Raw genomic sequence first — 24942 nt, 5'->3', positions numbered from 1 at the left:
TTCACTATTAGAAATATAAAAATGAAATTAATTTATTTAATTTAAAATATGTTGTAAAATCTAAAATAATCTAAAATAAAAATAGCTTCAAGTAAAAGAATTAAATTTTCTTTTAATACATACAGACATATAGTTGGTTTGTTGCAAAAAGATAGACAAGTATTGTTACAAAAATATAAAACTTAAAACAAAAGTTATACTAGAACTTTCTAATTAAAATTGTATTCGTGTTATATACAATTTAGATCACATTTTTTATCTTATATACTTAATATGGATGCATATAGATAACGATAAAAAAAGTATAGATAAAAAATGTTATATATATACATTTTTTCATATATACAGATAGATAGATAAAAAATATATATATCAAGAAAAAAAATATATCATGAGAAAGGCAATATCTTCAGATAAAGTCCTGTGCCTGTTAATTTGCTGAAACATATTACAACGTACAAAGCACTCATCACAATAGCATTGCGTATCCAAGCCTGTGATATCTCCAACGTTAGAGGCAGGTGTGGAATTCTTTTCCTTATTGCTATTACGCCATTTTTTAAGGCGCCACCAGTCTTTTAACCATGTCCATTCCATAACTATATTTTATTTGAATAACACTTCACCAACAAAAATTCACTACTGTACTACTTCACATAGATGAATAAGAAGTAATTGTGTCAAATTTGGTTGTTTCAGTCACTTTATCATATTAAAAATTACACTACAATTTAACTTAGTTGCATATTGCACTTACAAAAATATATACACTAATCAACAATTTAAATATTATTATCATACATGTCACTGCTCTACCCACAGCATTGATATGCTTTAAAATCAAACAGTTTATTTAGAAATATATAGAATTCTTAGTATTATATATTGCATAGAACAACTTCTAGCCACCAAAATTTTTACATACATCTGAGATGTAGCTAATTGTGGTAAACGTGGTAATTAAATCTATTTTATCTTATCATATCCTACCCTTGGACTTTCATTGTCTCTAAATATTCTGGACTTCCTGAAAATATGAAACAAAATTAAACACAAAAGACTTGTCAATTTTGCAAAATGGCAAAAAATATTGTTTATATTAGAGCAAATAATTTGATAATAATAAAAAGTTTATAACTTTCGTATACAATAATCCTTATTCTTACACAAAAGATTATTTTATTAGTATAAACTTTGTTAACTTTCATATTCGTCGATTAAATTACTTCACGATTTTTCTAAAGGTAACATTACTACTTGGCAATTGTGTGTTTAACTGAGGATGAGTGTAAGTAAACAGATACTGAACTCTTTGCTTAAAGATAAAGAGGGAATTGTCTCTTTGAAAAATCACATTCTGCGCAGTCTATATAAAGTAAAATTGTATCACTTCCTACAGTTCTCTGTAAACTACCTGAATTAAAAAAGTAAACATATTTTAATATGACAGAAAACTTTTTTTAACAACAATGTTTATAACGTTAGTAGTATATATGAAGTTATCAAGAAGAGTACAGTAGTGATAGATGTATACATATAAATAAGAAAATAACAAAGAAAATTAATTAATATAAACATGTATAACAATAAAGTATTAATGACTACAATAAAAAAAAGAGTAATGCACACTTAGTTCAATAAAAACAGTGTAAGTTCATTTTTTCAGATTGTTGTGTTATATATTCACATTTAGTAACGTACAAAATATAATGCTTTAAAAAATAAGTAAAAAGAAACACTACCATTATTTGCCAATACGGTTCTGCTTCGTTATCACAATCGAAGATATAAACATCAGGAACTGTTGTAGATGATGAAGAATTTGTGTTTTCCATCATAGATCCAAGTTCAAAATATAATTAACTACATATATTTACAAATAATAATTAAAGCATATCAAATAATATTCAAATACTTAAGTATTTTCTATGCACACTTACAAACTGGAACCAAACTAAAATCAGTGTAGTGTATTACATGTAGATAATGAATTATAATACATTTAAAGTAACATTACCATTATTATATATTTCAGTTTACTCTTGAGAAATTCAACCAATAATTGTTTTGTTCTATTTGTTTTAGGCATAAACATACATATAATTTTATCAGACTTTTAATATATTCAAATTGATGACAATGACATTCTATTTCAATTCACAATGATCACAATGAATTGCAATGAATATAGCAAACATATAGAGCACATTGAATATAAAATCACACACTCATTTATTTTTGAATATTTAGGCTAACGAATTTTAAATAATTAGAAATGTAATTCGTATTACACGAAATTAGAAATTACATTGCACAAAACCTAGAATTTATGCATTATACAAGAATTTGCAGAACAGTGCAAAATGCAACTAATACAGGTTTCATGCCAATTTATTTTTAGACTGGTATACTAAGAAAATGGTTTTGATTCTATAAATTACTAAATTATTAGGAAGCAGGCAACAAAATGATAAAGATCAAATAATAATGAAAGCATAATTATATTTGGTAATAAAATATGTTTATGCCTTATGAGATAAATTGGTTAAGATATAATAATACAAAACAAACATGTGTACTGGAATATGAGGTGTAGATATTTATAATGAAATATGTATATTTACAATTACATATGCATTATAAAAACTAACAGTAAATAACTAATATTTTCCATTAATTCTTGAATTGTTTCTAATAAAGAAGCTTTATTATGTAGTTTCATGATATCATAAGTAATTACAAGGTGAATTTCTGTGTAAATGAAATAATTTTCTAACCTTTGGCTGTATGCATTTATCAATGTATATCAAATGTAATAAACATTACCATACTTATAATGTAAAAACATGATAAACTTTATATACTATTGTGTATTAATTTACACAACAGATTGTAAATCTAAAGAAATTAAAACTTGTATAAGAAGTACTTTTAAATTATAATACATGAATCATGTTTCCATCAAATTATTTATTTTCAATAAAGCATTGAACTTACATTATTCATTTATTTTTTATATTAATCGTAGTAGCTGTAAAAATAAACTAAACCATATAAAGTTTAAACATGTTATACAATTGTTTTCCAACGAAAATTTAATTTAAAATATGGCATTAACTTAATTTTAATATTAATACAATGTCTAAGGTACTGATAAGAATATATACTTTAATCAATTCAAACTTGCTAACTTGCTAAGTGCTCTATACATTAATATATAGAATATAACTCACTCTTTTTGATGAACGATATATAGAAGAAGCAACAGGACCCACAAGGGTTGGTTGTACTGTATTTATATCCCCTACATAGAAAATTGGTCGAGTGGCATTCCGTAGACCCTATTAATGGATTATTATCCAATTAAGATAATTCTAATATTATAAAGAAACAAATTGTCTAACATTATGGAGTTAATACTACGCTTAGCATTATACATTCATTATAATGACTATCCTTTCTCCTCAATAATTGTATAATGTTAACAATAAAACTGATTAAAAAGTAATGAGTACATTATCAGAAACAAAAACGTGTCAACGTATTTTATTCTTCAAATAATTTCTTTTCTAAAAGTATATCTAATAAAAGGAAAACAATAACAAACGATCATTTAATATACAAAGTAAGTCAATAGTTAAGTTTTAATCAATAAATATGTAGGATTATTGTTTACCTGATAACCATGTTCCAATTCAGTGTAAGACATGTCAGAACAGGTTTCATTGAGAAAAGAAAAACTGTTTCAGTTTTGATTTAAACAATTTACTCCTGAAATAATTAAAGATTTCAGATTTCAGACCATGTAATTCAACTGTAAAAAAAAAAAACAAAGAAACAAGTGAAATGACAAGAGAAAAATTCGATTCATAATTAAAGCTATTGTAAACTTCTTTACTCATTGCATGATTACAGTTTTACACTACAATAGAAACTGTAATATATTAATAATATTAACTTAATGTTTCCCAAGTTTGCAAGTACTCCTATTTTATACGACTAAAAGCATAATTGTGGAAAGTACGGTAACCTCGACGGTCAATATTATACTTGAACATACTTGAACAAATCTGATTTTAGTTAATCTGTGATATAACGAAAAGGTTGATGCATTTAACATACCAATTAAAGATGAAATATTATTAAATATATTTCAATTTCATAACACAACGCAGTGTCATTTGCTTATTTGATCATTTTTAAATTTATATCACTGGGTTCATACAAACTCACCGATCTTACGTCGTATTAATTTCCAATTTCTATATCAAGCGTGACAATAAAGATTTAATCTAGCCACTTCAAATTTCTGTTCGATTTTGAATTCTTTTCTGCGTTCTCCAATTTTCGGACATATTGTCAAACTTAAATCTCGATTCCTCGTATCGCTAAATAATCGCGTATCCGGTTAGTAGTATAAATCGATATTACATAGTTGGACCGCGTACTAAAGTAGAACAGTTATTAAAATTGAATACACGAATTTTTTAATCCATACAAAATTTAATGTAATATATGATCAATTTTGGGTATTATATTTAAAGTTTTAAGATAGTTTATATATTTTATATAGTACACCAATTTATTTCAAGTTTACTTATAAAACATTATTACATACTTACATCATAATAGCTTTGTAAGATGAACTTTTTTACTTATTTTGCATGGCAAATTTTGTAGAATTGTTCCAACGATAATACATATTTACTTGAGCAACATAATGGTGATTGACTTGTCAGGTAACAAATTTCATACTTTTCACTTCTAATTCTTTGATTTGAAATACATAGATACATGAATTCTAATAACCACTAAAATTGCTGGTTGTAAATAAAGGAACTTTCAAAATAATGAAAAAATATTTTGCTGTTGTATAGATAAATAAAAAAATAAGTGACATGTATTTGGAAGTACTTACAAATATTAAATAGGCATCATACAAAATAAATAATAAAAAATGTACTCTTAACAATTTAATAACAACTCTGACTAAAACTAGGATATAATAATTTTAAATTAATAGTAATGTGTTCATTTTATTAATACCCTTTGTTTAACGTCTGTTTTTGGTACTGGCAAAGTATTGATACAGTTTACTTTAATTTAAAAACATTGAATAAATTATCGTTACCTAATGTTAGTTAGTATCGTATATATTGCGTATTTTATTATGTTATTGCACTAATTTTTATTTACTTTATAAAGTAATTAATAATAGTTCAGTTTACAAAATTACAAATAAAAAGTTTGTCTTTGCGAAACAGAAGGACGTTTTATGTATACGTGTAAATATATACACACGCGAAGATAATCTTATACTTAACACAATTTATGGACAAACCTACACGTTATGGCAGTATAAACGTGAAAATTTATATGCAAAATTTGTACTAATACCTTACGCGTTTAATTGTTATATTATGGTAAAATTTGCTGCCATTAATTATTCAAAACATTTCTTTGAGATAAACAAATTTCAATTTTTTGTGTTCTGTCCAACCAAAGGAATGATATCACTTTTTTTTATTTAACATTTATTATTCAGTCATTTATTTCCTATTTGTTGTCAGCTCACTAGCTAGACACTAGTCGTTATTGCGACTTCATCTATACAAGTTTCCGTGACCGTGCTCGTGCCTCTGTGCGAATTGTTGTATATTCAAACCAGAGAATATTAGGAATTAACGTTGTGTCACGTAATAGTAGATACTCTGATATCCGCCTGAAAATACAATAGCACGTGTAGTACATGTGTTGCAAGCAATATATCAGAACTTTTATTATTAAAACATTAACCTACCACAAAACTATTATAGGAAAGATAGGTGTAAGTACTACAAGTGTTATTATGAACCACACTACTCCCAATATGATTCCTATGAATGCACCAAATAGGACTTGAGAATTAGTATGATATAATAAATAGACCCTACTGTATGTTACTAAAACTGCAATAATTATACAAGCAGCTATGAGAATGATCCTCCATAATCTTTCTGATAGGCTGCTATTATTATTATGATGTAACCTAGAAATATAAAAGAGTAAAATATAACTCTGTCATGTATGTTTACATCGAAACAAATTACCTGATGCATATAAAAAGTGTGATGTATGCAGCAAAAAACCATATGAATTGTGCATGCGTTGATGGCATACCATACTCAACAGAAACATCACGTTTCATTGGCCTTGCTTCGCAAATTGTATGTTTTAGTATAAAATTTATACCCTCGTTTATTATAATGCCGCTAAAAAATGCAATCTAAAAATGAAAATTAGCTTTGAATACGAATTACAAATGCGTTTATTATTTTCAAAATTTATACTCACTGTGTGTAGATCTCTTCTAAAGAGAATTAATGTTACAAACCCAGTTATAATAACAAATGGTATTAAACTTATTAAAGCTAAGAACTTCCCAAACAAATCACCTGTAAATATAAAATTTAAATTAGGATACATTTAACACTTAAACATGCCTGTGCAAGCTTCGAATAAACCGAGATAACTTAACAGAAGAAAACACGGCTAAAAAACAAAAAAAATTCAAACTGTAGAACATAAAAGTAATTCAGTTTGAATTTTATTATTTATTTTATAAAGAAAATACTTTCAAAATGAAATAAACAATGTATATCGGTAAAATTGACACGCAATCAAAACGTGGAAATTAGCTGAATTCAACAGTTAACGAAAGATTCAACAAAAAAATTTACCTTGGGGATATTCGACTAAAGTAAGAGATAAAGGAACCCATTCTGGTTTCTGCATAGCATCTACAAGATGTGATTTCACGCCGTAAAACGATTCGTCTTCTAACGATGCCATGTTATCGAAATTTTTGAAGTGACCATAACTCAAACCAACTCAGACTCTCAGACAACTCACCGCGCAGCAACAATCATAGAATCCGCGAAATAGTGGTAGAAACTGAGTAGCAATTTCATTGTATATACAATCTACCGAGATTTCGCATTGCCTGATAGAATGCGCTTAAAAATGTGTTCTTGTTTTACTAGACAAATTCATTTGACCAATCAGCACAGGCTGTGTTGTTTATACGTCAGTCTTATTCAGCAATAAGTTCCGACGCTGATGTACGTTAAATTGTAATTATTGTAACCGTTTCAAATGATTTTCTTAGAATTTAAAGTAATAACGCAATGAGAAGTGGTAAAAGTACAAGTAATTCGTAATTTCTGCATAAAAAATGAGATGTAGAAAAGAATATTTACGTTTTCCCATTGAATGTTTTAATCGTTTCGACCATAGACCTAAGGATGGAACGTAATCATGCATGGAAATCATGCAGTGGAAGTGTAAACCAATCAAATTTAGGTATAATTTACCTTGACGTTCTTTCGAAGGCTTCCGCTCGAGACAATTTTGTCCAGTCACATTTAAAATTACCGTGTCGTTATTATACAATTTATTACATAACAATTCGCCCTCAGGGAGTGTAGCTATGTTTGATTGTGGCTACAATACAGGTTTAACGATCCCGAGATACCCGAGCTATAGGAGGGCCAACGAGTCTCAATTCAATAGACATGTGATGTAAGAAATTACTTAAAAAGCATGGTAATGTAAGGATGATGTAAAACAATGCAAATGTGACATGGAAAAAATAGAGATGTGCAAGACTCAGCAAGACTGGACCAATAGGTACAAGGGACGAGTTTATACAATTCTTACTTAAACGACTATAATTATAAAAGATGAAGGTAAGAAAATATGAAACGAAAATTTCCGTTCGTACGAACTTTATTTTTTATCACATACAACATAGCATAAACAGTTTTACTGTGCTGCTGCCGTAGATGGCGCCGCAGTTGAGGCTTTGGCTTGTTCCTCACGAATACGATCTTTCTTAAGTTGTCCCATGAAAGAAACCTTGTCAGCTGCGGTCTGGAAGCGACCGTGTCCAAATTTGGAGCTGGTATCGATGAATTTCAGGTTGATCTTCTCCAAAGCAGATTTTTTGGTATGTACCAAAAGGGACTACAAATATATATTTTCTTATATTATAAGCACGATGAAGTACAGAACAGTTTAAAATTCTTATTACGGCTGTCAGTCCTATCATTATATATCAGTGAATTTTCATAATAAATGAATTCGGCTCGTTAATTACTCATCACAGGAGATTAATACTATGTAATTTAAAAAAAAAAAAAAAAATGGCCATGACTATTACCTTGCGCAGCGTGATTACACGCTTCTTTGGACCCATACAACAACCTTTGATCATAATGAAGTCGTTGTTTACTTCACCATAATGGGGGAAGCCACCCATGGGAGTAATGGTCTTCTCGGTACGATCATACTCCGTTGATGCATTATTCTTTACGATCTGAAATATTTATTAAACTTCGTAACGAGTTCTTATTTATATGTATGTATTATATATAAAGTACATATATGTCGCTTGCTTTGGAGACCCAGAGCATAAGTAGTATGTCCTGGGTACTATGACTACAAGTCATTTCTCTACGCCTCCTATGATATTATTAATCTTGTTTGAGAAAAAGACTAACATAGGGAGAAGGCGATCTTTAATTTACAAGATAGTATAGATAAATACCTTGCCGTCTTTTGTGTGAATGCCCTGTCCTATTCTGTAAATTTTCTTATTCATCTCTGTGCGATGATGGTATCCCTTTTGACCCGCACGCGCAACGGTGAACGACACACGGCTTGGATGCCAGGCTCCAATACAAGCGACTTTTCTCAAACCTTTGTGTGTTTTACGCGGTAGTTTCTTTGTATGCCATCGCGATGTAACTCCTACAAAGAGGTACGCATTCGTTAGAACCGTATTTACTTAAATTCAGCATACGCGTATTTTGAACGATTGAAGACTTCAGCAGGAAGGCAGCATGAGAATATCGTCAAAATAATCAGGTAAACACGAATCATGCTTTTTCATCATATAGTCAGAGTGTCTCAATTTATAGTTTTGAAAAGCTATATTTAAAAAAAAAAAAAAAAAGTAGAACATACCTTTATATCCCTTTCCTTTTGTAACACCAATCACGTCAATCATTTCATCAGGAGCGAAGACATTGCTAACAGGTACAGGTTTCTCAAGATGTTCGCGTGCCCACTGAACTTTCTGTTCAATCGTTCCACCATTTAATTGGATCTCCATAATATGAGCTTTCTTCTGACGTTGTTTCAACAGTTTCATCTATTTAAAGACATCTGATTAGAAAGTAAATTTTTTTGTTAAATTAATTCACTTAAACAAGTATATTTCCGAAAAATCACCTGAGTATGAGCAATGATTCGTAAAACTTTGCAGTATTTGACTATCTTTTTCAAATCTGCTTCAATAGATTTACGACCAAGATCATCTTGCCATTTTTTGGAAGCCTTTGTAAATGCCTTCTTCTTGCTCTTGTACCTGTAGAAAAGTAACCATAATGGCTGTTTCTCTGTGCATATCTACCATTATCAGCACCCATCTGTAACGTGTCAGTCTCTTCGTAACGAGCGGAGGCTATACACAATTTTCAGAATAACCTTCCAAAGAATATTTCACTTTGTGGTTAAATCTGAATATTTGCTCTCATCAAAACGAGCGGAGAGCTGATTTGAGATTCATTTTAATATACGTTGTATAATATACTCTTACGCAACAAATATCAAAGGTACCAAACTGTTAAAACAAAAATTGTTTCTCACCAATTCTTATAGAACCTCCTGCGACAGTCTTCCGAAAGATGTTCCGCCCAAACTGTTGTAAGAGCTCGTAGTCCGTGAGGAGTTTCTATGTATCCAACTATGCCGACCACGATCATAGGTGGTGTCTCGAGAATAGTAACTGCTTCTACTATTTCTTTCTTGTTCACCTCTACAAGTATATAACAAACCAAATTATAATGTGTTTCATAAAACATGTTGGAATAATACGCATTGAATGTTAAAAACTGTGCTAGACATGGTTTGTCTCAATGTCATCACCCAATGGGTTACAAGGAGATTATGGAATATGCCTAGCCTACATGCTTTCTGCGTGAACAGAGCACATAGTTATTCTTCGACACTGCGGTAGAGACCATACTGCACAATATCAAGCAGCTCTTAAACCGCGACCAATGTTGACCAACGCATTTCTGCGTCTATCAGACAGAGGCCAACGTGTCGATCGATTATTACAAAGCATGTTTCCTAAACAGTGCATGGAATCAATCATCTTACAAGTTTCTTGTCTTAAAAGAAGATAAATAATCAGTAGATTGCAGATTTTTGTCATTTATAGAAAACTTGAATGTGCAAGAAATTACAAAATGCACACAGTATGCAATAATATAAAAAGATATTGAAAGTAAAATTCAAACTAAAATATTTGTAGAATAAAACAAAATCCTATTTGCGCTCAATTTTTGTAGGTACGTTTGCAAATATTTTATTTTGCATAATGACCCGCAGTCTATTAATTAGAATATCTAACAGAAAAAATGCTTTTGTGTCTACTCACTCGATCCTGGACGATCGGCTTCCCTGACCACATGAGTCATACCGGCCTTATAAGCAACAAAAGCTGTTAAATGAACAGGCTTGCTTGGATCATCCTTAGGGAAGGCCTTAACTTTTCCGCGATGACGCTGGGATCTTTTCTTGGGATAGAATCCCATAGACCCATGACGGGGTGCACTGAACTTCCTGTGCGACTGTACAGTAAATTTTATGTTAGATACACGATAGAAGCAAACGAAAAGAATTTTCGAATAATTTACAAATCAGACCGCCCTAGAATTATCCTCATGGTTAATTCAGTTGAAAACCATAAACTGTACACATCTAGAATCATCATACGAAGCAAACGGATAAGGTTCGACCACATGGCCACCATACGTGAATTTATTTTTAACGATTGCACAAGACTTAATTCATTCGTTATGGATTAATAATGAACTCTATAACAACGATGACTACTTTGTAAACAAATTTGATGAAAATACTTAAGAGAAAATCGACAATTTCCAGCAAAAATTTATCGAGACGTGTGAAAATTTCGCCGTTACAACTATTCGACAAACGTACTCACCATTATCCTCGCAACGATGAAAATGGAGGACTTCCTCCCTGAAATTTCCTTTTATACCCCCGAGAGAACCAAGGTCTACAAACATTCCCTGGAAAAAGTATCTAGATTTAAGATCTAGACATGTTTTGTAAATTCATTCGATATGTTTAATCATAATTATGATTGAAATATTATGCTAATCCTCCGTATCATTTTTGTTTACTAATATATCCTTTATGCGAAATAATGAATTCAAATATTAAATTTTACCGTACGATAAAATTGAGAAATGTTATACTTTGTTAAAACAAAAAAGAAATAAAATCCAAATGCGTGAGAGAATTTTAAATAAATTAGTAGAGTGTATATTTACAGATGATAAAAAATCATAATTATATAGTATATATATATAACATCGGTAACATTTCACGAGCTACTTTCATGGTCCTTGGTTCTGCTTGATTCTTTGAACCACGGACTCTAGAATCTGGAATCGATTCTTTTTAGTGAATTGTATTACTTTATATTTGTTTCTTGTGAACTAAATTGTATAAAAAAATGGAAGATGAGCCAAATAAATTCATTCGATTTATGGAAAGTTTATTCGCGTTAATAGATGGACCGGTCGTCTTTTTCCGAGGTATTATCTAATCAACCATTTGGTTATGTTGTTATTCCAATAGATTTAAAAGGCACAAATAGATTTTGAAGATCAATGAAAATGCTTATTATATTTAATAGAAAAGATCGTTGTACCGAATCAGAAAAAGTATCCATGGTACCATCAACAATTTCGTCGTGTTCCAACAATCGAAACGTGTGATATCGAGGACGTCGTTTGTCGACTAGAAGCAGATTATCAATTCAAACGCGATAAGTAAATTTGTTTTTTAGGTGTACTTAAGCAAAACGTTGTTATAAATTATTAATTTTCTATTATTATATCAAAGACTTTTGGAATCGGTCTTTTTCGTAAGATTTTGCTTATGTTGTATTATAATAAAATTAATTGTCAATAGGATGGTTGATGAGGAGATTGTAGCTATTCTGAGACAACGTTACGAAGATTGTGCATGGGAAAACTACGAAGACAAGCAACTTTGTTTGGATTTATATAAAACTTATGAGGATGCTTCTGAAGCATATTTTATAAAATGTAAGAGTCTGCAATATTTATATGAACATTTATAAAATTTAGTATAAATGTATAATTAATTTATCCAAAATTGAATAGAAATATATTCGAATAAGCACTCTGCATAAAATATAACATTATTATTTTATATTGAAACATAGATGGTGATCTTGGTATTAAGTGCAATGTAGTTAACGCATTTATGAAACAAAAGCATCGTATGATCTGGGAACGACGACATGGCCCAGTTGGTAGTGGTATGAACGAAAAGTTTGCTACAGTATAATATTAAATTATGTAGGTTATCGATGTAACATATATCTCATTTTGAGATAAAAGTTGTGTTTACATCATTGTATAGAAAGTTCATATAAGGGACAAAATAAATATAAAATATAAAAATATAAAATTTGAAATTGTGCCTTCCTTTTTCTTAAAACTAAAGGTTTTTAATTTCTATGCCTAGTCTATGATCTAGAAATTCTATATCTTTTTTATTAATGTCTTTTTGCAACAATATATGAAGACATCTATATGTATTGTATACGTATAACAAATTATTTTATTAAATACTTGTTTAGAAGATTCCATCGATCATGTATACTATACATTTTTGTTTACATTCGTTATTACAATAAAACTGTCTGATACAATTATTAATTACAAAGCTTTATGTATTTTGACATTTCTTGCATAATGTACAATTCAATTTTCTATTAGTCGGAATGTTATCTCAAACTAGTTGTGTAAAATTCACTACAAATTGTATCCGAAATAATAAATATGTATGGAATTATCCATATAAGTGCATAATGTTACAAATTTTGACTTCGTGTGATTATTTTTTTAATAATAAAAAAAAAAACGTATTATGACTAATAGAAAATTCAAATTGTCAACTTCATACAATTTAAAAAACAAAGTAAAAATGATCACTTCCATGTAAATAAAAAATATAATAGAATCCATCCTTACATAATAAATATATAACATGTAACAAAATTATCTCGTATGTTCCAAATAAATTAACAGTTGTTTAATGATCGCAGGATACTATTTAGGAAGCCTCATAAAAATATTAATACATGATTGTCGAGTAACGATCGTGAATGTTCCAGCACATTAGATTCATTGATAAGATTTATTGCCATTCTTTCATTCTTTTAGCAATGTACCGAACATAGAATATGATTACATAGTGGCAATTAATAATGCTTTTTAAATCTAGCAACTCATAATTGTTACAAAATGTGATTCGGGCTTCCTCACGTGTGCGAAATTCTATACACACTTCATTTTCGATAAAAATATTCCTTAATAATTACAGTAAAATATGAGATCAACAAGATCATTTACACAATTCAAAGGGAGCAATCTTTCCTACCATTTTCTTACAGTATTTATTAAATCTACTAATAATGTACTTTTGTAGATAACGAATGTCATCAATATATATTTTTTTAAACTGTTCTCGTTTGTTAATGAAAACAGAAAATATTCTAGTGAAATAGTACCGTTGTTAAAAGTAGCCATCATTAAATGCTGAAATCTGATTGATACAATTATATATTTTTTTTCTTTTGCCTTATTTTCGATAAAATTTCTATTACCTGTCACCATTTAACAGTCTTTTCAATGAATTAGTTTCAATGGAATTCATAAAGTCTGATTCCAAGTACAATATGCATTTTACATTCTTGCGATTTTCAGCTATGTGGTAATGACTATTACAATAATGGTGATAAATATTCCTTCCATTAAAAACATTTTCTTACACACAATGAAATAGTATGACACTTCAAAATATCGTATAATATCTTTGAATTATCATAAAAGTATTCAAACCACATTCACTCATAATACAATTAAAAAAATCACATATGCTATAAAAACGAACAGACAATAATGAAGGGTAGTAACTGACACAAATGGAAAAAATAATTGTACAAATGAAAATACATGGTAGATGAATAACCGATAAAAATGAATTGTATTCGATATCATAGTTGATAACGACATTATAGTTGGTTACAACAATTTAATCACTACACCTTGATTCCCAGAATACAATTCGTTCTCTGTGACAATAATTCACTATAAATCGATAGGAATGGGCTAATAAAATTTCATTTACGGCAAATCATTCGTTAAATAAAGTTAAAATTGCAACAAATATTTTGCTATTTTATTAATAATAAAAGGAACTTGATTCAAAGATTTTCTTATAACAAAAATAATATGATTCAATATAGGAAACTGGCCCAAACCTACGAAATGTAGACAATCACTGCCTTTACTCAGCTTTTTTCGTCCATTGCTTTCATTTGTACTCTCTTTCTATTCTATATCACAGTATTAAAAATGCTACATGAATTTTATATGCAATACAATAGATACATATCACTCGGTATAAACGCCGCACACTTATTCACATTTTCAAATAAAAAATCCTAGCTACTTAGTATATAGATATTTATACATATGTATATTTTCATAATTCTTGAAAATAAATTCTGTTCTTTGTCGTGTGTATCAAATCGATATATTACTACCATATTTCAAATATAAATTAGGGAGTTGTACCTACCATTTAGGGAACGGTGAATAGGTATTGAGCCAGCTGTGTGACAGCCTACCGAGATGTTACAAATCCCTTATTTATCCAATCCCAATGACACATTTCAAGATTAGAAAATGTTTCGATTCTGGCTTCTTCGCTTTTAGCGTATGTGATACGATTGTAAATTTTCGAACTTTATGCCGTTCTTTATGATTCAATCGGTTGATTAAATTGAGCAGCTAAGCGACGTTTACTTGTGAATACTGCAAAGAATAAATGTTTATATTGTGACGTTCGTGATATACAATTACAAATAAAATGGTAATGAATTATTAGAAGAACTGCAATTTATTTACACTGCTTTGTAGGAGTATTGTATTTTTCGTTATCGTTGTCGCCGTCCTCCGTATTACTGCTATCGTTTTCAGTACTTGTGAGAGTTACATCATCCGTTGAATGATTGACAGTATTTTCTTGTTTGTCCATGAAGATTTGTGTAGTTACAATATTTTCCGAAGATACGTTTTTTTTGGGAGTTAAAGACAGCGACGGAAGTGGCAATTCGGAAGGATGAGGAGCAACGACCAAATTGCGTTTGGAGGAATAGTAAGGTGATGTACGTGGATTTAAAGGGTTTGCAGCAGCTGGTAATAAATTTTTTGTCGGTGATAATAAGTTAGACGCACTATTATCGGATACAATTTGACTCCAGGAAGGAGGTAAAGTTAGTGGAGGAACCTGTCAATAAAAGAAATACAACGAAACTATGAACTATGTCAGCCGTAAAACGCGTTATACAAACAGTTACATTTATTCATGAATTATTTTTACCTGCACATTAGTAGCATGTTCATCTTGTGGATAGGTGAACTTCGCTGGAATCATCCACACTGAGGATTCCCACTGATTCTTAGTCAAATTCTATAATTTGACAGTTGTGTTTGTAAGTTGTACGATAACAAAAAAAAAACCACACACAAAGTAATGTTAAAAAATACCTCAGGTGGAGAATCTGGTTTAGGCGGGGGCGGTGGAAAGCCATGCGATATGATCGGAGTACGCATTAAGCTTTTAAGAAAGCTTTCACTTCCGTTCTCTTCTAATGCCCAATTACCTAATTGATCTTCCGAAGACGACGTTTTCCAGTGCTTATCAGATTCCTTCGACCACACACTGTTTTCCTCAGGATGCTTCCAAGAATGCTGACTTCCTATTGTTTGTTCTGTCCATTTCTTCACATGTTCCTTTAACGCACACGAATTATTGGGAACGTTTACGCAGAAAGAAGAATCACTTTCAAACGATTTGTTATTAGAGTCCGTATCACAATATGACGATGGTGATGTGTACGTCGGCGGTAATGGTATACCAACGGCTATTCGTAAAACAAAATCGAATGAAAATATCATTTAAGCATCAAGAACTTGCAGATAGTTACGTATAAATCATTTCACATACCAGCAAGTTTTTCATTAAGCGTTATAATCTTCTCTTTTCGATTTAATATTTTTACTGTAACCGTACAAGGTAAAGCTTGTAAAAGTATAAAAATGCTTGAATACCCGTATTTCTCAGGTTTACAAATAAAACCTGTAGTTTGGAAGTAAGCTGCCTCAAACTGTGAGAGGTTTAGTGTTCCACCACAGGTCATCATTACGCGATATAAGTCACAAGCGAAACAATGTAATGGAGTAAGTTCTATTAATTGTTCACCACTCACTGTTATAGACTGAAATCATATCTATATAGTTTTACAAGTTTTTTTTTTACAAAAGTATTTGATTATTAAGATTAAATTCTCACTTACCTTAACTACATAAGGTAAAGTTTTCAAAAGTGTGTCTATGTTACATGGTTCATAATACTGTGCATAGAGTTGTTGAAACTCTTTAACTGGCATTCTATGTTGCGGTTTATCCATCAACACTCGACGACACTGTAGGGTTAATTGTTCCAAGTAATGTTCATCCATCATTACAAATGGTTCCCCACTTCGTAAATATATAATCTAAAAGATTGATAAAATTATGAATTAATATACATACTATTAATGCGTGTGTAAATGTGAATATTAAGCCTTCGTACCCGTATAGTGTCTGTAAGTTTCTCCATAAGTTGCAATACAGAAGTACAGCCAAATAATTCTGGTTTTAGAGCATAACCAAACTGACATAAGAAATTTCGTAAAATGTCTTTAACAGCAAGATGACCATGTGGTATAATTAATTTTGATAGTTGTTCAGAAAGTACACGAAGACCTCGCTTTTCTACTAGAGAAATTTGTCTTTCTCCTGAATTATCATCTTCGATCTTGACTACGTCAGGTATAGCTTCAAATAATTCGATTAATTTGGTAAATCCATAATCCGATACACGACACTGATGACCAAAATGATGATGATACGAAGGTACAAATTTATTAAATTGCATTCTACACTGAGGTGCGTGTTTTAACAATTCCACAACCTACGTACAAAACGCTTTCTTCTATTAATATGAAATTAATTTCGTAGTATTTAATACATATACTTCTACTATACCTCTACAGCAAATTTTTTTGTTCGTTCAATCTCTTCTGCAGTTTGTTCCCGTTTAGGAATTGTTATCATTTTATCACCACCATTAATTGTAGTGACAACAACAGTATTTTCCGACACTTCGCTAAGGATATCTTCCATTTCACACACACCATAATCCACGATATCCCATGCTTTAGCTGTACAATTTTTACCTTTATTTTTTCCGCCCGTTACATAGATGATTATGATTACAATTTAAGGAAATAGAAAAATTTATACCTATTACTCTAGAATATACACTTGGAAATTCTGAAAGTGCGACCTGTTTACTGGCTTTAGACTTTAAAACTCTTATTAGATCAGATGTGAAACGACGTACTTGGGCACGATGAGACAACGTTACGACGCGATTGTTTCCTTCGCCCATAACCTACGATACGTAATTAAAGTACATACACATAATAAGTTTAAATGTTTCTAACAGTTACTTTACTTACCTGTACAGTATGCGTAAGCGCTTCCAGTAAATCAATCAATTTAGTGAACCCGTAGTCAGCAACCCTACACTGTCTTCCAAAATGGTGGTGATATGCAGGTATAAATTGATTGAACAGTAATTGGCAGTGTGGAGCAGTTTTTAGGAGATCGACTAACTCACGACTAAAAAGTGCTAACTGGTTGGCAAGTGGGGGACTTACACACTTATTTTCTACAAAAGATAAAGATACACATGTCATTTATCATTAAGTAGCTAAAGAGAAAAGAAAATTACCTTCGCAATTACTATCATAAGTTTTACTTTCTGTCCAAATAAGATATTTCACGCTACCAATACCCTGTTTTAACTCTACACATGATAAACAAGATACTAGGTGTTCCAAAGGTACCCCACTTTCCACTACTTGTAGTTTCTCTTTGAATTCAGCTTCGTAACAATTTGGCAAACTGCAATGATCGATTGCGAATAACGTTGCAACATAGTGCGTAATAATAAAATTATTTAAATTTAATAGAAAAATACCTAGGCAGTGGTAAACTTCCATTATGCGTAGATAATAACTGACGAATACGTGGTTCAAGAAGTTTTAAAGAAATTTTTACATTTGGAAGTGAAGCTACTTTTTGTTCAGCCCATCCTTTATCAGACCAAGGTTTTAGCGTATGACTAGTGCAATATGGCGACTCAACTTGCTCCTCCTACAAATTAAAAAACATATACTTTACACTTTATGTACAATTCATGTATTTATACTAACATTCACGCTTATTATTTCAGAAAATTTTGATCGCTTTGAGAATATCATCACGGCTTCTCTGCAGTAAAAGGAACAACGGGGCTCTACTTTTACTAGAAAAACTCGAACTCGGCTTTATACCCATCATCATGCGTTTAACATTTATAGTAGTGATAAATATTTTATCGAATTTTTTGAAGAAACATTCCTCTCAAATATCTACTACTATCAGATAAACACCATGCATAATATTTAATATACCTGAGTTGTAGTATTTAAACATGGCGATGGCGTATTCCTGTGGTCTGGATTAAGAGAAATCATTCTACCACCAGGATCTTCCGTTATGATACATACATCTTTCATTTTGTATAATTCCGAAACGCTGATAGTAATCATAAAACGACTCTCATACATTTCTCGAAACTTGAAAAGAGGAAGTTTGTGACCCGGCACTTCTTGTAACAACATTACAATTTGTGCCCGTATAACTTGAGGACTTGCTCGACCGCTACGAGCGTAAGATATTAAAATACGTTTATATCCTACTTTACGACGGTGTAATTGAGAAATAGCGTATTGGGCGTCCGACAAAGACGGTACTTTAACGCTTGCAGCAAAGTTACCATCGGACTGTGTAAAAATAAACACATTTAACACCTAAAATATCGATATAAATAAGTTAAACATTTCATGGCAATATATTTGTATGGATAATATGTAACATAGTAATAACTTACCATCACATGTTCCATGAATATAGAAGCGAGCATATGTCTTAATTTTTTTGGATTAATATTTTGGTCTAAGTTAGTTACTTGCAGTTCAATGGGCGTGCATGTTTCATTACTCATCGAAGTTCCATTGTGAGTATTTATTGGATTGAAAAATTTCTAATGTATTAAAAATTGTTTATTATTACTCACTTACCTAATAGAAATTTAGAAAAAAAAATTTTGAAAAATTCAAGTACCTCAACTTCTTCATTTTCTGCATCACTTGGATGATAAGGAGAAGTATTTGCACATTGTTGGCTCATTGTTTGCACGCTATTCTCGTAAGGTGAAGGTGTCCTGGTACTTCGTGCAGACTTTTGATTCTTAAAAAAGGAAAAGTAAAAAATTAGAATAAGTATTACTATTTGTATTCGTATTGTATAATTTATTTTGTACCTGTCCATTCCATTGATTTCGTTCTCGTGGCTGTAGATCACACATTGGAGATGGACTACGACGTTTGAATGAATTCGATTGAGAATGTCCTGTAATGCGACAAGAATAAAGGGGTTACTGTTTCTAACTTTGTAAGAATAAATAAGAATAGAAAAACAAATTACAAACCATTTCCATTGAAATTTCGCGTGGCTACATTACTCGCAACAGCGTTTTCCCGAGCCTGCGGGATATGAAGTCTTCTACTAAGAACTTTTGTCTTTTCAACCTTGAAATGATCGATTATTAATTAATAAAGAAATAACAATCACATTTGAAAGTGACATATTAAAAGTACAAACTTTATATTGTTCTTCCCACATATGACCAAATTGTTGCGAACCGGGGATTTGCCAAAACAATGGTGATTGGACCCTTGCAAGTTCGTTATACGCTCTATTGAACGTTACATTATTACTATTTGAATACGTTCGCCCAACAAAAATAGGCGGGGGTTGAATCATTCTATACAAAATTGAAATAAGAGAATATTAAGCATCGAGAAATTGATATCAATTACATCATTACTCTTTCTAATATTGTATCAGATAAGATCAAAGCTTCTAGTTTCATAGCCTGAATCAGAAAGGACGGTATCGTCTACTAGTGACTCGAAGGCTCTCTCTCGGAATTTCATCATTTGTAAAAGACTACAATTATATTATGACTGTTTGTATGAAATGAATTACGTTGTTGGTGCGGATACGGGAGTACAATGAGCATTCCATGTTGTGGAACCGAATGCTCCAATAACTGGAGTCGATGACTGATAATGCGGAATTTGAAGTGCTCTACCACTCGTTACCGAAGCACTTGCACTATACATTTGTCTCGAAGAATTAGTAACAATTTCCGATTCACTTACTGCACGGTTCCTGCTTGTAAAATTTCCTGAAATTATAAAAATATACTGTTAACAGACATTATACACGAGCGCGCGCGCGCGCGCACACACACACACACACACACACACACACACACACACACACACACCTATTATTTCGATTGCTTTAATAATTTAAGATTTACATTAAAAATTACTGTATAAAATTAAAAAAAAAAATATATAAATTATTATTACACATCTAATTTATTACCTTGAGATTTCTGAAAAGCCTTCTCTTCTTGAAATTTTACAGTAATTTCTGAACCTAGTACAATTTCTCCATCCATACGCTTTTGAGCCCTATCAGAAAAAATCATTGTTATTGACCAAAGCAAACTAACTGTAATTACAAGGGGCATATACATAAGGTAATCAAATATGTCTATAAATGACCTTGGAGACACACTGAATATATTTATAACGCAAATTTAGAAATTGATTGATATTCTACAGAAATTTAAACTTCTTGTTTAACTCGTAGATTTTACTAAAGTTTCTAATTTATTCGACTTAATTACCATTTTTTTATTGTCACATATATAAACTTACCTTAGATATAAATAACATTATTAAATTAAGTCAACATTGTACTATGAATAAATAAAACGATAAATAATAACAGTATATGAAATAAGACGTTTTAACAATAATTGTTGCAGTACACATACATAAATAGAAAAACAATATGTTACACAAATCAAAATTTTGATCTCGATACAGTGCCACTATGTACGTTACATTGCTGTTGGCTGTTTAAATTCTGTCTTATTTATGTATCTATCCCTACTACGTTTGATACAGATTTTTTTTAAATACCGAATAACCCAATAGGATGTTTGTATGTAGGGACAAATGATTGGTGATACATATGGCGGGTTATTTAAGCATAGGAATGGTACTATTATTACTTATGTTATAATTAAATTATTATCTCTATTTTTAGTAACACAAAAATAGTTTCCAAACACAAATAATTTACATTTAATGAATGCATAATACAACGTTAATAAAAAACTAGGATAACAAAAAAGTATGTACCTTTCTGCATAGATTTGTGAAGTAAAACGTACAACTGCAGTACTCGATTGGATTTCTACTACTCGACCACCACAGTTTTCAGACAATTGTTTAAGACGACGTTTAATGGACATAACGTCTTGATCTTGAGGAAGATTACTAACAAGTAAGTCATAAAATGTGGCAACCTGGAAGGAATACGAATTTTACAACGACCTAAAAATATCTACATTTTCATACAACTAAAGGTAATAATAAACAAAGATATTACGACATGCCATTAAATTAAAGAAATAATATTCATTATTTCACGGATAATTCGAACAAAAACCATCATTTTAATATACTTCAAACATACACATACACTGGTGTTGCAAAGGAATGTTAGCTATGATAGACAAGTTAATACATACACATAATTTTCAAAAATAAAGTATATCAAAATAAAAAGACACATGAAATTTATAGTACAGTACTTTATTATATAAAGCAATATCAGTTTGGAAAATTTCAGCCTTTTTCTTAATAAAAATAAATGAAAATAATATAATCTCTGTAAACGATTTAATATGAATCAGACTTTTACCTCAACAGTCCTGGACGGCAGTGATTCCATTAGTTCTGAAAAGTCATAATGCTCATTGGCACAGAGTATTAATGCTTCGGAAGTTTTCTTCATATGTAGAAGTATCACATGGATTCTTTTCCTATAACGTAAATCACTGAGATCAGCAGCAAAATTAATATCACTCGATATTAAAATTATAGCTGCTGGACTTCCATGAATATCTGCAAACCTCCTAATACATTGTTTGAGTTTTTCATCAGCAGCATTTTTACACCATGTATCAACGTGAATCAAATTAACCTAAAGTGCATAACATTGATGAATGAATTATTTTAAGTGTATGATAAAATCATTAAAAAACACATTAAATAAATTTACCTGAGCATTATTTAATTGCTTCACAATCTGGCTATTCTCTTTACGAACGTCACAAACTACAATAAATTCTGCTTCTCTGTAACCACTAAAAAATTTGTCTCGAATTACTTGTGTCGCAGCCATAGCAGACCTTCCTTTGGGAACCTATAATTCAATTTTATATACTCATGTAATACATATATCTATAATAACGAATTCTCCCATAGAAAAATAATATTATGTAGTTTAACGAACAGAAAGTTAAAAAGTAATTATTTTAATACTAACACGACAATTTTCGATGTCCCAAAATACACCAATGGGTGGAAGATATATTGGTGATGCTGGTAAATTAACTGGACTGTCATGGTATAAAAAGGAACGATCACATTTATAATGACTAAGCAATGGTGACGAGGCAGAAGTTTCATTTTTTATTTTAATGTTGTCTTTATTAGTGTTGATGTTACCCAATGGTCTAGATATACTACTTTCAACAATTTGTGACGAAACTTTCTGCGCAGATAATACCTGTAACAATCTCTCATTTAAGCCTTCAATATCATCTTCATCATTTGCACAAAGTGCATGATAATCTGTAGTATCTTGGTCTGCCATGTGTTTTACAGGATATTATTTAACATTCAAATATATAACCTAAAAACAAAATAATACAAGTAAAATATAATGTGTGAAAAAACAAGAAGTAGAAATAATATTCTATTACAGTATAACATACACACCAGAAGCGAACATTAACAATGAGAAGACAATGTTTAAAGAGATATTATCGTTAAATTGATAAATTTCAGTACCGTATTTTGATAATATACGTACACAACGTTATCGCTATTATCGTTAAATCTATAATAACATTATATATTAATACAATAGTACGACATAATACGATATACAAAGACTCGTATGTTACCGAAAATATTAACCATCTTAGTCTCACAAATTTCTATTGAGTGTGTAAAACTGTAAACACACAAAGCGTTGTCAAATGCAAGATAGAAGTAGAAGTAATTCGTTCAACAAGTTCTAGAAAATACACAAAACATCGCACGAATAAAAATCATAAATGTACGTACACATGCATCTCGGCTAATTCATGGCCAAAATTCGTACCACGTACAGAAAACGAACACCGAGAAAAGCCAATTAAAGCAGTAAGCAACTGCAAGCAACTAAAACAACTATCCGTTTGCTGTCTCTGAATCTGCTCTGCCGCTTCTTGCGTAGCGAGAAAGTGCATACATTTTAAAGGGTTCTTATCAAACAATGATTACATCTTGAAATCACTATACTTTGTCCAACTAGACGAAAATTTGAGGTCAGTGATAGACAAAACCCAAGACTTCGAATAAATCTGAAGTTTGCCGATGTGTTTCTCTCGTTTCCTTCTTTGGAAAATGTTCAACAGAAGAAACGAGACAAACATATTGGCAAACTTCAGATTCATTTGAAGCCTAGGGTTTTGCCCACCTCTGCAAAAAACAGTGCATTCAAAATCCAATGTCCCTACACACTTTCGTACACACGACGACAAAAGTTGCTCTCCAATAACTGCAATTATAGACACCACGGTACATATCCTGGACCGACTTTACACTTTGGTATCAGGAGAGCATGATATGCAAACAGGTGGCACGAGAAGTTCATGGTACGTATGAATTTCTGGCAAAATTTTACTCCTGGTATCAGGAGAACATGATATGCGAAGAGGTGGCACGAGGAATATTTGGAACGTATCAAATTTTGGGGAAATTTACCATTGTAGTATCAGGAGCACATAATGTGCGACGAGGTGGCACGTTTGCGCCTACGAGCAGGCAACCGGTCCGACAGATCTGTAAGTATAGGTTACCTAGTTCAAGGGGCACATTTTTCGGTACGTCATTGTCATTGTCATTTATTTTAAGTGCTTAACTGTTACAAAAATATTAGTTATTGCACTACTACTTACTTCTAATATATAACATTTTAACTCTTAAATCTATTTTGTACATCTTTAATCTTATAGGTTATTGGTCATTTATCCTATACATTGGTTTTGTTCGCTTATCTAACAACAACCTACTAATACGCTCACTGCAAATTAGTTGTACTACATACATAGATCAATTAAACTTTCTTTTCAAAACTAAATAAATTCCATGCTTATACACTTGGTTTCTTAAGTCCTACAAGAACCTCCTCATCCTTAAAACTCTATTTAGATATCAGCACGCATTATCACAACTAATTATCACGTTGCGTTTGACATTTATTCTGTACAGAGTTTCTGTTCTCGGTAAGTATATTAGCATTATTCCGTGTTACTCTATCATTTCAGACTTACATATATATAAATGGTAGTTCATAAAGTCTTAGCTTATCCCTGTTTTTACGTTTTCTTTTTTTGCCATATTTTAGG

At 30.9% G+C, this 24942-nt stretch overlaps 5 protein-coding genes and 1 non-coding gene across 21 annotated transcripts in view; 1 reads left to right on the top strand and 5 right to left on the bottom strand.

The window, feature by feature from the left end:
- LOC128892184 (inositol hexakisphosphate and diphosphoinositol-pentakisphosphate kinase 2) overlaps positions 1–4806 on the bottom strand; it is a 29344-nt gene extending 24538 nt beyond the window's left edge. For 13 of the 15 annotated variants that reach the window (XM_054152388.1, XM_054152394.1, XM_054152401.1 and 10 more), the window contains exons 1-3: positions 4234–4806; positions 3677–3771; positions 3234–3341 (exon numbers count right to left, since the gene is read on the bottom strand). In XM_054152388.1, the coding sequence (XP_054008363.1) occupies positions 3234–3341; positions 3677–3709 (141 nt within the window). In that variant the 5' untranslated portion in view covers positions 3710–3771; positions 4234–4806. Of the gene's footprint in view, positions 1–1742; positions 1802–3233; positions 3342–3676; positions 3815–4233 lie in introns of those variants that run through there. The other 2 variants (XM_054152390.1, XM_054152400.1) reach the window with 2 other exon arrangements.
- Positions 4807–4960: 154 nt separating this feature from the next.
- LOC128892191 (dolichyldiphosphatase 1-like) lies at positions 4961–6983 on the bottom strand. Its single transcript, XM_054152415.1, has 5 exons — positions 6720–6983; positions 6334–6434; positions 6090–6265; positions 5801–6028; positions 4961–5722 (listed from the first exon to the last, which is right to left on the bottom strand). Exons 1-5 carry the CDS (start codon positions 6829–6831, stop codon positions 5608–5610), a joined length of 732 nt encoding a protein of 243 aa, XP_054008390.1. The 5' UTR covers positions 6832–6983; the 3' UTR covers positions 4961–5607.
- Positions 6984–7749: 766 nt separating this feature from the next.
- Positions 7750–11126, bottom strand: LOC128892190 (60S ribosomal protein L3). Its single transcript, XM_054152414.1, has 8 exons — positions 11057–11126; positions 10487–10679; positions 9691–9859; positions 9274–9409; positions 9007–9193; positions 8588–8790; positions 8201–8356; positions 7750–8004 (listed from the first exon to the last, which is right to left on the bottom strand). The coding sequence occupies exons 1-8, from the start codon at positions 11057–11059 to the stop codon at positions 7804–7806; spliced, it is 1248 nt and encodes a 415-aa protein (XP_054008389.1). The 5' UTR covers positions 11060–11126; the 3' UTR covers positions 7750–7803.
- LOC128892575 (small nucleolar RNA U43) lies at positions 10745–10822 on the bottom strand. The gene has a single exon (XR_008461103.1). It is a non-coding gene; the product is annotated as a small nucleolar RNA U43 (small nucleolar RNA).
- A 341-nt stretch (positions 11127–11467) lies between the features above and the next one.
- Positions 11468–12837, top strand: LOC128892192 (NADH dehydrogenase [ubiquinone] 1 beta subcomplex subunit 10). Its single transcript, XM_054152416.1, has 4 exons — positions 11468–11675; positions 11777–11912; positions 12055–12191; positions 12332–12837. The coding sequence occupies exons 1-4, from the start codon at positions 11594–11596 to the stop codon at positions 12454–12456; spliced, it is 480 nt and encodes a 159-aa protein (XP_054008391.1). The 5' UTR covers positions 11468–11593; the 3' UTR covers positions 12457–12837.
- Positions 12708–23608, bottom strand: LOC128892186 (meiosis regulator and mRNA stability factor 1). Of its 2 annotated transcripts, XM_054152405.1 has the most exons (26): positions 23468–23608; positions 23267–23387; positions 22812–23180; positions 22545–22688; positions 22185–22466; positions 21620–21786; positions 20793–20881; positions 20385–20586; positions 19998–20160; positions 19825–19924; positions 19657–19745; positions 19458–19583; positions 19225–19377; positions 18746–19144; positions 18271–18446; positions 18022–18194; positions 17747–17958; positions 17529–17679; positions 17271–17446; positions 16816–17196; positions 16538–16738; positions 16189–16459; positions 15729–16105; positions 15562–15651; positions 15087–15468; positions 12708–14993 (listed from the first exon to the last, which is right to left on the bottom strand). In XM_054152405.1, exons 3-26 carry the CDS (start codon positions 23139–23141, stop codon positions 14938–14940), a joined length of 4890 nt encoding a protein of 1629 aa, XP_054008380.1. In that variant the 5' UTR covers positions 23142–23180; positions 23267–23387; positions 23468–23608; the 3' UTR covers positions 12708–14937. The 2 variants fall into 2 exon arrangements, with proteins under 2 accessions (XP_054008380.1, XP_054008381.1); XM_054152406.1 differs by lacking the exons at positions 21620–21786; positions 22185–22466; positions 22545–22688; ... (1 more) ...; positions 23267–23387; positions 23468–23608 and adding an exon at positions 21131–21421.
- Between the last annotated feature and the right edge of the window lie 1334 nt (positions 23609–24942).

The sequence above is a fragment of the Hylaeus anthracinus genome, unplaced genomic scaffold, assembly GCF_026225885.1.
Source record: "Hylaeus anthracinus isolate JK02 unplaced genomic scaffold, UHH_iyHylAnth1.0_haploid 12002, whole genome shotgun sequence".
Classification (NCBI taxonomy): Eukaryota; Metazoa; Arthropoda; class Insecta; order Hymenoptera; family Colletidae; genus Hylaeus; species Hylaeus anthracinus.
This window is presented reverse-complemented; position numbering and strand designations above follow the sequence as displayed.

Coding starts and splice junctions, on each gene's coding strand:
- LOC128892192 (XM_054152416.1), top strand. CDS start 11,594: ATGGAAGATGAGCCAAATAAATTCATTCGATTTATGGAAAGTTTATTC. Junction 11,676..11,776: donor ACCGGTCGTCTTTTTCCGAG/GTATTATCTAAT, acceptor TATATTTAATAG/AAAAGATCGTTGTACCGAAT. Junction 12,192..12,331: donor TGAAGCATATTTTATAAAAT/GTAAGAGTCTGC, acceptor ATTGAAACATAG/ATGGTGATCTTGGTATTAAG.
- LOC128892186 (XM_054152405.1), bottom strand. CDS start 23,141: ATGGCAGACCAAGATACTACAGATTATCATGCACTTTGTGCAAATGAT. Junction 20,587..20,792: donor GGCTTTTCAGAAATCTCAAG/GTAATAAATTAG, acceptor TTATAATTTCAG/GAAATTTTACAAGCAGGAAC. Junction 15,652..15,728: donor AACCAGATTCTCCACCTGAG/GTATTTTTTAAC, acceptor GTCAAATTATAG/AATTTGACTAAGAATCAGTG.
- LOC128892190 (XM_054152414.1), bottom strand. Junction 9,194..9,273: donor GAATCATTGCTCATACTCAG/GTGATTTTTCGG, acceptor GTCTTTAAATAG/ATGAAACTGTTGAAACAACG. Junction 8,791..9,006: donor AAAAGGAAAGGGATATAAAG/GTATGTTCTACT, acceptor ACCTCTTTGTAG/GAGTTACATCGCGATGGCAT.
- LOC128892191 (XM_054152415.1), bottom strand. CDS start 6,831: ATGGCATCGTTAGAAGACGAATCGTTTTACGGCGTGAAATCACATCTT. Junction 6,435..6,719: donor TTTAGTCGAATATCCCCAAG/GTAAATTTTTTT, acceptor TTATATTTACAG/GTGATTTGTTTGGGAAGTTC. Junction 6,029..6,089: donor ACACTTTTTATATGCATCAG/GTAATTTGTTTC, acceptor TTATATTTCTAG/GTTACATCATAATAATAATA.